The 13,950-nt window shown below is 33.6% G+C and overlaps 1 protein-coding gene across 4 annotated transcripts in view; it reads left to right on the plus strand.

Annotated features, from left to right (window-relative positions):
• LOC129943268 (oxysterol-binding protein-related protein 8) overlaps positions 1-13,950 on the plus strand; it is a 119,544-nt gene that overhangs the window by 71,872 nt on the left and 33,722 nt on the right. For all 4 annotated transcript variants that reach the window (XM_056052575.1, XM_056052576.1, XM_056052577.1 and 1 more), the window contains 2 exons: positions 8,873-8,928; positions 9,012-9,161. In XM_056052575.1, the coding sequence (XP_055908550.1) occupies positions 8,873-8,928; positions 9,012-9,161 (206 nt within the window). The remainder of the gene's footprint in view (positions 1-8,872; positions 8,929-9,011; positions 9,162-13,950) is intronic.

Raw genomic sequence — 13,950 nt, forward strand, 5'->3', positions numbered from 1 at the left:
GTTTGATAAAATTACATTTTTAATTTAATAGTTCAGTCTTTATTTTAATTAAGGATTACAATTCCGTTTGCATATTTTTTTTAACTGTAGGTAAGTTCTTATTTCAAAAATCACCGTTTTTAATTCTGTTCCTATATCTCAGAGCAGTTTTTAGGAAATCATACAATAAATCAACATTCATTTGATTTAATAAGAAAATACAATATTCTTCGGTTAAGGTATCATTTCCAAATAAGTTTCTTCTTATTTCACGCAAAACTGGATACATTCCCAAGAAATGAATGATGTCTTCACGTTTTCGTCGGTTGCATAAATCGCATAAAATCGGTAATTCACTTCTATGTGGTATGTAGTTGAGTTGCAGCAATTCGCCTAGTAATCGGAACATCATTGAAATTGTGCTTGTATTATTTTCATCTTTGAAGTAGTTGTTTTCGTTGAAAGTGTAATCCAGGTGATTATATATAGTTCGGTAAAGAGATCCTTTTTTTATAAGATCGTACAATAGGGGTCTTGCAGTACTTGGATCATCTGTACTAATATCAAGTACAAATCCACACTCCTATTCTTTAAAAAATCCTCTTTTGCTTCGCACCACTTGAATGGCGACCATCTTAGGGAGCCGGTGATCAGGCAATTGCATGACACGGAGAACATAGTTAACTTGTAGTTTGAGTGTTTTAATTAGTAACGGAGGCAATCTAGTCTCAATCATAAGCATATAGGTCGGTGCGTTGGGGGTGAGATGAATGCTCGTTTCAGGTAGTACCTTAAAAGTTTCTCAACCGACTCATATTCTGAACCTCCCCATACCTGTGCACCTAAAAAGATGATTGATTCCGCTACAGTTTCAAAGTCCCCATATTTACTACTGTGCCTTATGAATTTGTTGTTGAAGCAATTTTTCCAAGTATCGTTTATTGCAGTTTTCGCCTTAGATAATTTATCTTTTAAATGCTTATCCATTTTCATATTTTGTGTGAATAGTACACCAAGATATTTGTATTCCTTTACAACTTTAACAGCATTCCTTTCGTAAAACCATTTCTCGTTTGCTCAAGTTCTGCCTCCTCCCTTTCGAATTACCATAACTTTGGACTTATCCGGATTAACCATAAGATTCCACAACTTACAGAATTCTTGGAGCTTATTTAAAATTAACTGTAGAGTTTCAGGTGGCCATCATGACTACATCATCTGCAAAAAGAAGGGCTTTAATTTGCAGTCCCGAAAATTATATGCCACCAGGTAGACAATAGACCAAGTCGTTTATAAAAAGTGCAAATAGATCGGGGCTAAGAGGACATCCTTGTCTGACTCCTGTTTTGGTTACAAACCACTCTGATCTATTAGCACCATTCCAAACTAACGATTTCGTATCTCGATAGATATTCTGAATGAGTTGACCAAATTTTAAGGACATTCCAAGCCCGTACAGCTTGTACATTAGGGCATTCCGGTCGACCGTGCCGAACGCTGCTCTAAAATCTACGAAGATGACATACAACTTTTTACTTCTTGCCAGGTATGAGTCAGCAATACTTTTGAACACGAAAATGTGATCAATAGTAGAGTAGCCCGATCTGAAGCCCGCCTGAAATTCACTTAAGAGATTTTTTGATGAAATCCACATTTTGAGCCAGCATTTAGAAAGGAAATACCTCTGTAGTTCGCAGGATTCATTGCACAACCTTTCTTGTAAATGGGGAACACGAAAGCTTCCTTAAACTGTTCAGGTATTACACCATTTTCCATGACGCTGTTCATTAGGCCGGTTAGCGTCTGAATGAGATTATTCGATCCGTACTTGTAAAATTCTACAGGTATCCTATCCGATCCAGCTGCTTTACCATCCTTGGGTCCATTGACGATAGAAGAAACCTCTTGCATAGTGATAGGTGAATCTAAAATAGGCTCTTGAAAGTTAGGTGGGGCGTAGTTGTACTTGGATATCTCGTTTGGTGTTGGGTTTAAAAGTTGCTGAAAATGGTTCTGCAAAACATGCGGGCTTAAGCTGATGCCAATAATATATTTAGTACCATTTAAATTGCGAGCTAAGGTCCCAAATTCTGAAGAGTTAATAGCGAGAGTGAGTTTAAGCGCCTCAGATTCGAAAAGCTGTTTCGTTTTTTCTTTGCATAGGTTTTTATTTTCTCTAGATCGTTGAAAATCGCAACTTCATGATTTTGTAGGGCCTCATCTAAATTCGCTTTATAGGATTATTCTTTGTTACTATACCAAACTATCTTTGGGTGGTTGTGTCATTTGATACCTCTGAATGGTTGAAGGATACCACAATCGGCATGTGGTCTGAAAATGGCTCGTTCAATACCTCGAAATCGACAACATGATTATTCCATTCGCATCCTATAAAACAATAGTCAATGACGGAAGAACCTTGCCCTCCAAAAAACGTGAATTCTCCATTTTAATCACCTCGGCTAGTTCCGTTTAGAGTTCGATTAGCTTATAACCATTGGCGTTTCTAACATTATCCTTTGAGCTTCTCTCGATTCCAGCTAGATTGTTGACAGCACCTTCTTCATCACCCACTCTTGCATTGAAATCGCCTATAATTAGTACATTTGAACTATCACCTCCACCTGTCTTGAATTCTTGTAGGTTCTCGAAATCGATATCCCAATTGTTGCAGTTCAAGTAGGTTAGTAGTAGTGGTAGAATAATGAATAAATGAATAGGGAATGTAATAGGGATATCCATTGGGCATATTCTTAAATCAATTTACTTTTGATTAGAATCTTTGCAAACGCTATCTTCCTGTTACGCAAAATAAATTGATTTGGTTTTGATCTAAAATCAGCTTGGCAGATTAAATTGAAAAAAGTTGTTCCTTGCACTAAAACTGTCACTGTTACTTATGTTGATTCGATTGCGAAAATTAATTTGTATCAAACAATTATTCGTCAAATAGGAGGTGTATCACATTCTATTTCTCAATCTACAAATTTGACAGCTAGTTCGACACCTCTTCAATCAAAGAGTAATGCCACCAACGCTCGAGTTTCAGTGTAGTCCAGTCAATGAACGAAAAAAAGTGCTTTCACCTAAAAGAAAATCCAACAGTTTTGAAACTTGGCACACCTACTAAGAGAGGTGATGACCCAAAAAAAGTCCCCAAGAATCCGACGTGAGCTCTAGCGGCAGTTAAGAGAAACATGGAGATTGTTTCAGTTCTTCACGTTTATCTCGAAAACTATTTGTTTTTTAAAAAAATGTTTTACCACAAAATTTAAGCTCATTAAATTTTATAAAAAAAAGCTTTTATGATTTTGTTCTTATCTATTAAAGTTCATAAAATAACTCTAGCGGCAGTGAAGAGAAACATAAGTTTTTTTCGGTTTTTTGGGTTTATCTTGAAAACTATTTGTCGTATCAAAAAATAATCTTCTACAATGTTAAGGCTTATTAAATTTTCTAAAGAAATATGATATTCATTTTTTAGTACTTGTTTTAGCTGTTGCAATAACTCTATAGGCATGTAAGAAGACCCCTAAAAACGTTTCTGGAAACTCTTATACTAAAGAAAACGAACACTGTAAAATAGAAAAAGGACGTGCATCGCAATAGGGCATAGCATTATATCAGTTGTGCGTCCCAAATTATTCATGTCTCCAATACTAAGCAGACTTGCCTTATTTATACAAAGAAAGCTTGGTTCTTAGAAGTTGGTAAACATTATATCAAGCTTAGAGTTTTTTTCTTCATACTATGAAGCTCAGTTGTTGGAGACATCAGCTAATTGCCACACGTGACTAGATTCCAGCGGTTCATTTAAACAATTAGTAAAGAAATCGTTGCCGCAGCTTCTTTTGAGTTCTGTCTATCAAAATGCTTAGTCAGATTGGGTGGATTTAACGTGTTAATTTCCTATATTGTTACAATTGGTTTTCTGTTAAGTGGAAGTGGCCTGCTAAAGTTAATAAGTACTATATACGCACCGGTTTCCGTTGAAAAGATGCAGCAAGGAAAAGCTTTCGCTAGAACACTTCGTGTTTTAATACTAATACAGACATCTTTAGCTACTGTAAAAATGGAACAAGTCGACAAAAGCCAACATGAATTAGAGGAAATCCAAAATCTCATCAAAAATTTTCTTGATGAGTCTCCTCCGTTATGTGCACTACAACAGAACCCTCATTTTATCCAATAGTGAGGAACTACAGACAATAAAAAAAATTAGATTACAGTGCTTAAAGATTTAATTCACGCTTAGCGGTCTGGCGATTAGAATGCCCATATTAACTGTGTGAAGAATATAGTTCCATATTTCAATGCCACCGGACACTTCTCGTTCGCCAAATCATGTCACCTGTAGGACATAATATACTGCCTTCTGGGATGACCCAAGACTTTACTATGAGAAGAACTGACCGATTTTGGATAAGGGTGTGGTCGGACCAGACGGTTGAACAAACTCCAATGCGTGGAATGAAGAGTATGGGTGGCTTGACAACAGGGCGTGGAATCACTGATAGTGTACTTAGCAAATGGATTCTAGGGCTGTCTGCTACTCATGAAATTTTCTCGTCACTCGAAGAATTCACTGGCGTTCTTTTTTCTACTAGTGAGAAACATGAAGATTTTGGGGAGGCACGTAAAATTAGATGTAATACAGACATTGTAAAGCTGTCAAATTGGTTCCAAAGTAATCTTCCATTTCCAGTTACAAATTAAATCATGTCAATTCGCTATTGGCACCGTTGGAGATGACGAAGTAACTTGCTACAATGCTTATTCTCTGGGCATGCAGGCAATGAGCCTCAGAAGTAAGAAGGAACATACAAATTTAATACTACAGTTTTTTTTTTGTGGATAATTCGAACACAAAAAAATGCATACTATATTTTTAAATTATTCAAAAGTTAAATAAGCACGTATTTTCCTTCAATGCCTATGGAGTTATTTAACAAACTAAAACACGTACAAACAAATTAATATCTATTTCTCTAGGAAATTTAATTTGCTTTAATTTTGAAGAAGATTATTTTTTGATACGACAAATAGTTTTTAAGATAAACCCGAAAAACCGAAAAAAAAACTTATGTTTCTCTTCACTGCCGCTAGAGTTATTTTATAAACTATAATCGATACGAACAAAATCATCAATCACAAAAATCATTTTTTATAAAATTTAATGAGCTTTAATTTTGTGGAACAACATTTTTTGATACGACAAATAGTTTTCGAGATAAACATGAAGAACATAAACAATCTCCATGTTTCTCTTAACTGCCGCTAGAGCTCATTTCGGATTCTTGGGGACTTTTTTTTTGGTCATCACCAGACATCGCTTAGTAAGTGTGCCAAGTTTTAAAACTGTTGGATTTTTTTTTGAGGTGAAAACCTTTATTAACTGGACTATTGGAAAAAAAAAAAAATACATTTTTTAAAATTGAAAAGTTTACAAAAGGAAAACTACTAAAGTCCTTAAAATTCAACGTGCTTCATTTTTTTTGGCAGTGATTCGAAGTTTTGCATTGAAGTAATCAAAGTATTTGAAGTAATTAAAGTACATATTTGAAGTAATTAAATAATTTGAAAGTCAAAAGCAAAGGTTCGTTCAGATTTTGTATTTCGATGGCTCCATTCAGAAAACTGCAATGCGAACATTTACATATGTACAATTGTACACAAAGTCATTGGCGCAAAGTTTTTAACAATTAAGTTTCATTTTGAATAAGTTTTTACCAAAATATTAAGCTTAAAGACGAATTACCTAATTTAAAACGATTTTAACACCTTACTATCACTTAACAATCTGTTAAAGTTAAAATCTCAGAATGACTACTTTAACTTTTAACAATTTGATAAACCACTGTGACATCTGTAGAATTATTCTTATTAGAGGGTTGGATAGAATGGTCAAATCAAAAGTTGGGAATATCAATTAATAAATCCGTTTAAGCGTATTTGCTCTGTTTATTTTCATGAACTGTCACTTCTTAGACATGTTTGGATGCTTGTTTTTTTTTTAATAAAATGCAATTAGCATTTTACTAGTTAGCAAAACTAAAAGAAAGGTTTAACATTTTGGAGTCCCTTAGTAAATTGCTTACTATTAAATTGTTAAACTCTTAATAATCGTTTTGAGACATTAATTTTTCGCTTTCGAAAGTGCAGAGAAAAAGAACGCAACTGGCAATACATTTTGTATAAAAATTTGATTTCTTTAAAAGCAACACTTAAACTTGCGGCATTAATATTTTCGGCTAAACGTTCTTATAAAAAATGTAAGTAACGCTTTAACTTTTCTCAATTTTCTTTAAAATTATATTGATTTATTTAATTCAAGTCAATCAATAATCATTGCGTAATATACGAAAAATGTCTACGTTTGAATTAGACTTTGTTCGGTTCCTAAAAGCAAATATTTAAGTAATATTATGACACTTTAAGTGACAGCTGAGATGTATGATAAATTGCAGAACTATCAACTTTGAACCACAAAATGAACAAACCTTATTTGTTGAATGTAAGTTAATATTAAAAAAAAACAAAGATTTATTTGAATTTAGATTTAAAAAATTTAAGAAACAAAGAAAAAAATGATAAAATCATATTTCCAACGACAAAATTCAACAACTTGAGTTTTGTTTGGATAAATTAACATTAAAACTATCTTCATCGCAAGTATTTTAATATTTTTAAAAGTGACAGTTGAGTGTTTTGACTCCACATAAAAATGTAGACACCAAAATCTATGCAACAGAAATTGATATTTTGTTTTTAATAAAGGGGATTTCACACTTGGCTCTGTTCGTAATAAAACTGTTCGGAGGCTTTTTTGAATATTTACTAGGCCAAGTTTAGCAAGAAATTAATTTAATTTGACTCTGATAAATCCTTCCTAAACTCTGTTTGTTTCTAATGTTTGATTAAGAAAAGGCATCGAACCGCTGAAAATTGTTTGAGAAAAGTTAGTTTATTTTGTTTTAAAATTCTATAATTTTGTAAGCAGGATTTCCCAACTTATAGGACCTCAATTTAGAAGTATAAATCATTCAAATTGTTTATAACAATTTATTTTTCTTATACGCACATTGTTTTATATTTTCGAATGACATTTATGAGCACAAAAAAAAAAGAATAAAAGCTGTCATTGAGACTTTTCCCACGATCCTACAACATACTTACGACTTACTTACGTACTTACGACAAATGTAAAGATCCATGTTCTCAATTTTGTTTAAAATTTTATTGATTTATTCAATAACCATCGCGTAAGATTCGAAAAATTACTACCTTTGAACAAGCCATTTTTGGAGTAAGTTTTAATAATTTAAAAGCGTTGTTTGGTTGTTAAAAGAAAACATTCAAGTATTATTATGACACTTCAAATGACAGCTGAGTTTGATAGATGATAAATTGCAGAACTATCAATTTTAAACCACGAAATGAACAACCCTTATTTGTTAAATGTAATTTAAAATTCAAACAAAACAAAAACAAAGATTTATTTGAATTTCGATCCAAAAAATTAAAGAAACAAAACTCTACAAAAATGATAAAATTATTTCCAACGACAAAATTCAATAACTTCAGTTTTGTTTGGAAAAATTAAGATTAAAACTACCTTCATCGCAAGTATTTTAATATTTTTAAAAGTGACAGTTTAGTGTTTTCACTCCACATAAAATGTAGGCACCAAAATCTATGCAACAGAAATTGATATTTTGTTTTTAATAAAGGGGATTTCACACTTGGCTCTGTTCGTAATAAAACTGTTCAGAGACTTTTTTGAATACTTACTAGGCCAAGTTTAGCAAGGAGTGAATTTAATTTCACTCCGAAAAATCCTTCCTAAACTCTGTTTCTTTCTAATGTTTGATTAAGAAAAGGCATTAAACCGCTGAAAGATTGTTTGAGAAAGCTTAGTTTATTTTGTTTTAAAATTCTATAATTTTGTAAGCAGGACTTCCCAACTTATAAGACCTCAATTTAAAAGTATAAATCATTCAAATTGTTTATAACAATTTATTTTTCTTGTACGCACATTGTTTTATATTTTCGAATGACATTTATGAGCACAAACAAAAGAATACAATTCATCAAGTTTTGCATTTAGCTGTCATTGAGACTTTTCCCACGATCCTACAACACTGGCTATGCAGTTGTACTTGACAACGTTGATTGGCTTTTCAAGTTTTGAATTTAATGTTCGCATTTTGTTTCGCTCAGTTTATTTTATTTTTAATTTTAATAATTTATTGATATTTCTGTTAGTACTGCGGTAGATAAACTCGTTGCTCGTTTAATTTTCTCAATTGTTGTTTGTGTGTAATTTGTTTTAATAATTTTATTTTGTTTACTCTTTTTTCAATTTCAATTCATTGCGCGCTGTCTAATGTGTGTTTTTAATCAAAACAAAAATAAAATAAATGTTTATATCGTACGTACTTTTTGTTTCGGACTCTCTGTGATTAGTTTTCTTTTTGGCCAGAAAGTGGACAGTAGAATTATTTGTTGAACTACCTCTACCTAAATAAAACAAAACTTAAATAAATAAAAAAGAACCTTAGAATAGAGAAGAATAGAAACAAAATATAAAATAAAAAAAATAAATTTATACAATTATTTATAAATGTAAAAATAGAATGCGCATGTTTTTATATCTACCTTGAGATACATTTGCTCGTATAGTCTTGTGTACTATTAGTATTTTTATTATTCTGTTGAATTTTATGTTAATTAACAAAAACAAAATAGATGAAAAGATTGTTTTTATTTGTTGTATTTTTTTTTTCTGTCGACACGGTGTTGTAATAGAGTGCAGCAAATTTTGATCAAATAAATTTTTGATCTTTCAGTACTTTGAATTTTGGCTAATTTCGTGCAATGAAATTCTTTCTAGGCATCGCCAATTGGGGAGACAGCAGCTCAAAATTTGATGGCAGTTCGACAGATAAAGTAAGTTGTCGATGATGTTTCCAATTGTATCTAGTTGTCAATTCAATTGTTATCATTGTTTTTTTCTTTTTCTTTTTTGACAGCAACAACCAACTGATACGTCGAAGCTCAATCGCAAGGAGTCATATAAAGCACAGAGGAAGAACTATCGCCGTGAGAAGAAACGGGTTGCATCTGAATTATTGAATTCACTGCAAGATCCAGCTGTCATTGTTCTCGCGGATTGGTTGAAGGTAGGTTAATGGCACTTAATAATTTAGAGTATTAACTTTGTTTGTATACATTTTATTTAAACACAATATTGATATTATGTTGTTTTATGGATTTCTTATTAACGATTTTGTAAATATTATTTTGATTTCTGAAATATTAGTATCTTTATAAGAGCGGTATCAGTACTCGATATTTTATTTTTAATTTCAATGCTTTAGTGTTGTTTGATAAAAAGTATGCGATAAGACTTAATCAAATGTATTTCTTTTTATCTGTAGATATTGATTTTTAGTTAGTTTTTTAATTACCAAAGAATACACAAATCGAATGAAGGTTTTCTTGAATTATGAATATAGGGTTTTTCAATAGGATGTTTCATTTTAAATAGCCTACTATTTAGGCGGCTGTCACTTTAGAAGCTGTCATCTTTATATATTTGACAAATTTAAACTACGTCATTACTAAAAAACGATATACGCTTTAAGTTTTGATTGAAATCAATAAGACTGAGCTACGTGCTACAAGCAACAAAACAATTGCAATCACTTCAATACAAATTTTCTGGCAGTCTTATTTCTTGAAGAGGCATTACATTGGGCCACCGACACCTTGTTATTTAAAAACCTGACACCCTCTTCTTTGGAGTCATTACTGCGTAAGTGCGTTTAAATATGATTCTCCAATCGTAGCGTATATGCAATTAGGTTCATATTGTTTTCCATTACCAATGGCATACTGTTGCACTTCATTTTGCCGAATATTTTACAATATTAAAACAATGTAAAGGGTGATTTTTTTGAGGTTAGGATTTTCATGCATTAGTATTTGACAGATCACGAGGGATTTCAGACATAGTGTCAAAGAGAAAGATGCTCAGTATGCTTTGACATTTCATCATGAATAGACTTACTAACGAGCAACGCTTGCAAATCATTGAATTTTATTACCAAAATCAGTGTTCGGTTCGAAATGTGTTTCGCGCCTTACGTCCGATTTATGGTCTACATAATCGACCAAGTGAGCAAACAATTAATGCGATTGTGACCAAGTTTCGCACTCAGTTTACTTTATTGGACATTAAACCAACCACACGAATGCGTACAGTGCGTACAGAAGAGAATATTGCGTCTGTTTCTGAGAGTGTTGCTGAAGACCGTGAAATGTCGATTCGTCGCCGTTCGCAGCAATTGGGTTTGCGTTATTCGACCACATGGAAGAAGATCTTGGTGTAAAACCGTATAAAACACAGCTCGTGCAAGAACTGAAGCCGAACGATCTGCCAGAACGACGAATTTTCAGTGAATGGGCCCTAGAAAAGTTGGCAGAAAATCCGCTTTTTTATCGACAAATTTTGTTCAGCGATGAGGCTCATTTCTGGTTGAATGGCTACGTAAATAAGCAAAATTGCCGCATTTGGAGTGAAGAGCAACCAGAAGCCGTTCAAGAACTGCCCATTCATCCCGAAAAATGCACTGTTTGGTGTGGTTTGTACGCTGGTGGAATCATTGGAACGTATTTTTTCAAAGATGCTGTTGGACGCAACGTTACGGTGAATGGCGATCGCTATCGTTCAATGCTAATAAACTTTTTGTTGCCAAAACTGGAAGAACTGAACTTGGTTGACATGTGGTTTCAACAAGATGGCGCTACATGCCACACAGCTCGCGATTCTATGGCCATTTTGAGGGAAAACTTCGGAAAACAATTCATCTCAAGCAATAGACCGGTAAGCTGGCCACCAAGATTGTGCGATTTGACGCTTTAAGACTATTTTTTGTGGGGCTAAGTCAAGTCTAAAGTCTACACAAATAAGCCAGCAACTATTCCAGCTTTGGAAGACTACATTTCCGAAGAAATTCGGGCTATTCCGGCCGAAATGCTCGAAAAAGTTACCCAAAATTGGACTTTCCGATTGAACCACCTAAGACGCAACCGCGGTCAACATTTAAATGAAATTATCTTCAAAAAGTAAATGTCATGGACCAATCTAACGTTTCAAATAAAGAATCAATGAGATTTTGCAAATTTTATGCGTTTTTTTTTAAAAAAAGTTCTCAAGCTCTTAAAAAATCACCGTTTAGCACCCGTGGCATGATCGTAAGTGCGTTGGACTGACATGCAAGGGTTCTTGGATTCAATCCCTGCCACCTTAATTTAAAAAAAAAAACCGCGCGAAATACCAAATTAAAAGGAGTAAATTATGCCGAACTGTCAAACAACAGCGGCGAATAGGCGACGAGGCAAAAATTGCAACAAGCAGCAAATTAAGTGCTGCCACCACGACGAGCTCAGTGAGGATGTGATATTACGTTGATATCAAAATAATTACTTTAATTAGTAATTGTCACAGGGGAGTTCTTACGTTTCGTAAGAAAAAGAAAATTGCAAACCTTTTCTGAAACCAAGAAGAGAAAAACACTGACGAAACAATACAACCACGATAAGAGAAAATAAAAAAAAAATGGATACCTTTTAGGACAAATTGATTTATTTAAATATGCCTGAGAAACATTGCAAAAGCAGGATGAAAACTCAGGATCGTTTCAAAAATTAACGAAAGATTTCATGGACTATGGACCGTTAAGGTCTTAATTCCCACAAACAAAATTGGGATAAAAGAATTAGAACGAGTTTATACAAAATAAACAAATTTGTACTCGTCTTTTTCCTGCAGAATCCCCAACTAGATATTTTCCTCTCCTCTTCTTTTCCTCCTTAAAAAAATGTCTTCCATTTTTTTTTTAATTAACGACACAGGGTAAATTCACAAACGTCAAATTTTTTGGTAGTGATTAGGCATCACTGTTTTTTTTTGCTATGCTGATCGTTGCTCAGCTGATTACGATGCGATGCTGATTGGCAAAAAGTTTTACGTCTAAAAACAACTTTTGCTTTGTGATGGATGTTTTACTAATAAAAACTCTCATTGATAATAATGAATCGAAAAATAACAAATTTCTTTGAAAAATGCGGATTTCGAGGGTAAGACGTCTTTGGTCTTTGGTTTTACGATGGCGCTTACTGGGAGTAATTTCTTCCTGTGCTCCATAAGACTCCTCGCCAATTACTTCCGAAAACGATAAGTCTTCCTGAGTAGACGAAAGTGGAGTCTGATCGTTTGAAGAAGGCAAGGAATCCAAGCTGCTGCGTAGTTGATTTGTCGAGATGTTGCTAGGAGTCAGTATTGAGGAGAGCAAGTTCTGGACAGGAGGCTGAATTGAATGTTTGGCTCCATACACTTGGTCCAATCTATCGAAATGTATCCAAGTTGTCACATCTTTTCCAGTTTCCTTGTTTCTTTTTTTATTCTTTTGTATGTGATGATCACATTTAGGAACTTTCGATGGATTTGGTCTTTGTTATGATTAAAATCTGGAGCCACACATTTTATCTCATCCAGAACTTTCCTCCACAATACTGACTTGGATTTCCTGCCTCCAATGAATTCACCCTCATACGTAAGTCTTGTTTCCGCTAAAAATTTATTCTCGGCGCTGGTAAAATATTCCCTGAAATTCATTAAAATAATTAATTTATAAACAATTTAAAATTTCATTACATACTTTCCATTCTCCTTTTCCGCCATTTTTGCAACTAATCGCGTAGCAACAAGTTATCAAGAAAATTCTTGCGCTTCAGTTTATCCATCTTTGCAATAATAAACATTTGACATTTTAAGTGATGCCAATTATTTGCGTTTATGAATATGATACAGGAATGATCGCAAATCATCTCTGCAGTGATGCGTTTGTGAATTTACACACAATTAACTTTTCTAAGATTTTTTCTTTCTCAATTTTTGTTTTCTATCTTTGTTCCAGAATCACTATAATTAGAATTGACGGCCAGATCCCAAGATCTGTCCTATCTCTTCTTTTTCATCTCCCGCCATTTAAGCTTTCAGCCAATATGGAGTGGCGGATTTCAATTACTTCATCAACAGCCAATCGGAGATCGGCTTGTTGATCTCAACTTGTGATGAAATTCTCGCGGTCCTGCTTAGATACTCGCCTTTTTCTCTCACAGCTAAATGCAAATCACCCTGGAATTCTCCGCCCGCTGGATTCACTTCCAGTTCACGACGATTCCAGGGTTGCATTCATCCACCCCCAATTCCTACTTCGATATATACAAAAGACCAGAAATTTAAAATTGAGAAAACCTTTAACTTTACTTTAACTTAATGACTGCTCGAAAGGAAAGGAAACAAAATAGTTGGCATCTGTACGTTATGTTTCGTTACCTTAATATCGAATTAAGTTGCCCAAAACTTAACCACCCATACGCCCATGAAATCTATTTAAGTATTACATTCTTTTCAAAGTTCATCTAAACAACGTTAAACAATATTGACAATGTATACAAAGGACTAAAATTACGTAGAATATGAATTTACAATTATTTAAACTTTATGTTGGGCCATAGGTCATTCTCCATTTGGAGTAACTTCAAGTGTGTGTTCAGGCCAAATAGTTCACCTTCTCCAGACCGTCAATCTGGTTTGGTTTCACTTACATGGAAATCCTCCATCTATTGAAACGTGAAACGAAACTTGGTATTTTTTTTCCTCACGAAAATGACAGAGAGAACCATTGTCAGAAGGACTATGGCCGTCCCGCTCTCTCTCATTCTCGTGAAGATGGGTGTGACATTTGTCAAATCTAATAAAGTAAACAAAACAAAAATTGAACTTTTTGCGTTCAATTTTAAATCAACAATACCTCTTCTTCTTTAGAATTTTAATAACATCTATTAATTTCTGTTTTAAAATACTCGTTTTTTATTATCTTCGTATTGTGACAGCGCTAA

This window comes from Eupeodes corollae, chromosome 1, assembly GCF_945859685.1.
Source record: "Eupeodes corollae chromosome 1, idEupCoro1.1, whole genome shotgun sequence".
Classification (NCBI taxonomy): domain Eukaryota; kingdom Metazoa; phylum Arthropoda; class Insecta; order Diptera; family Syrphidae; genus Eupeodes; species Eupeodes corollae.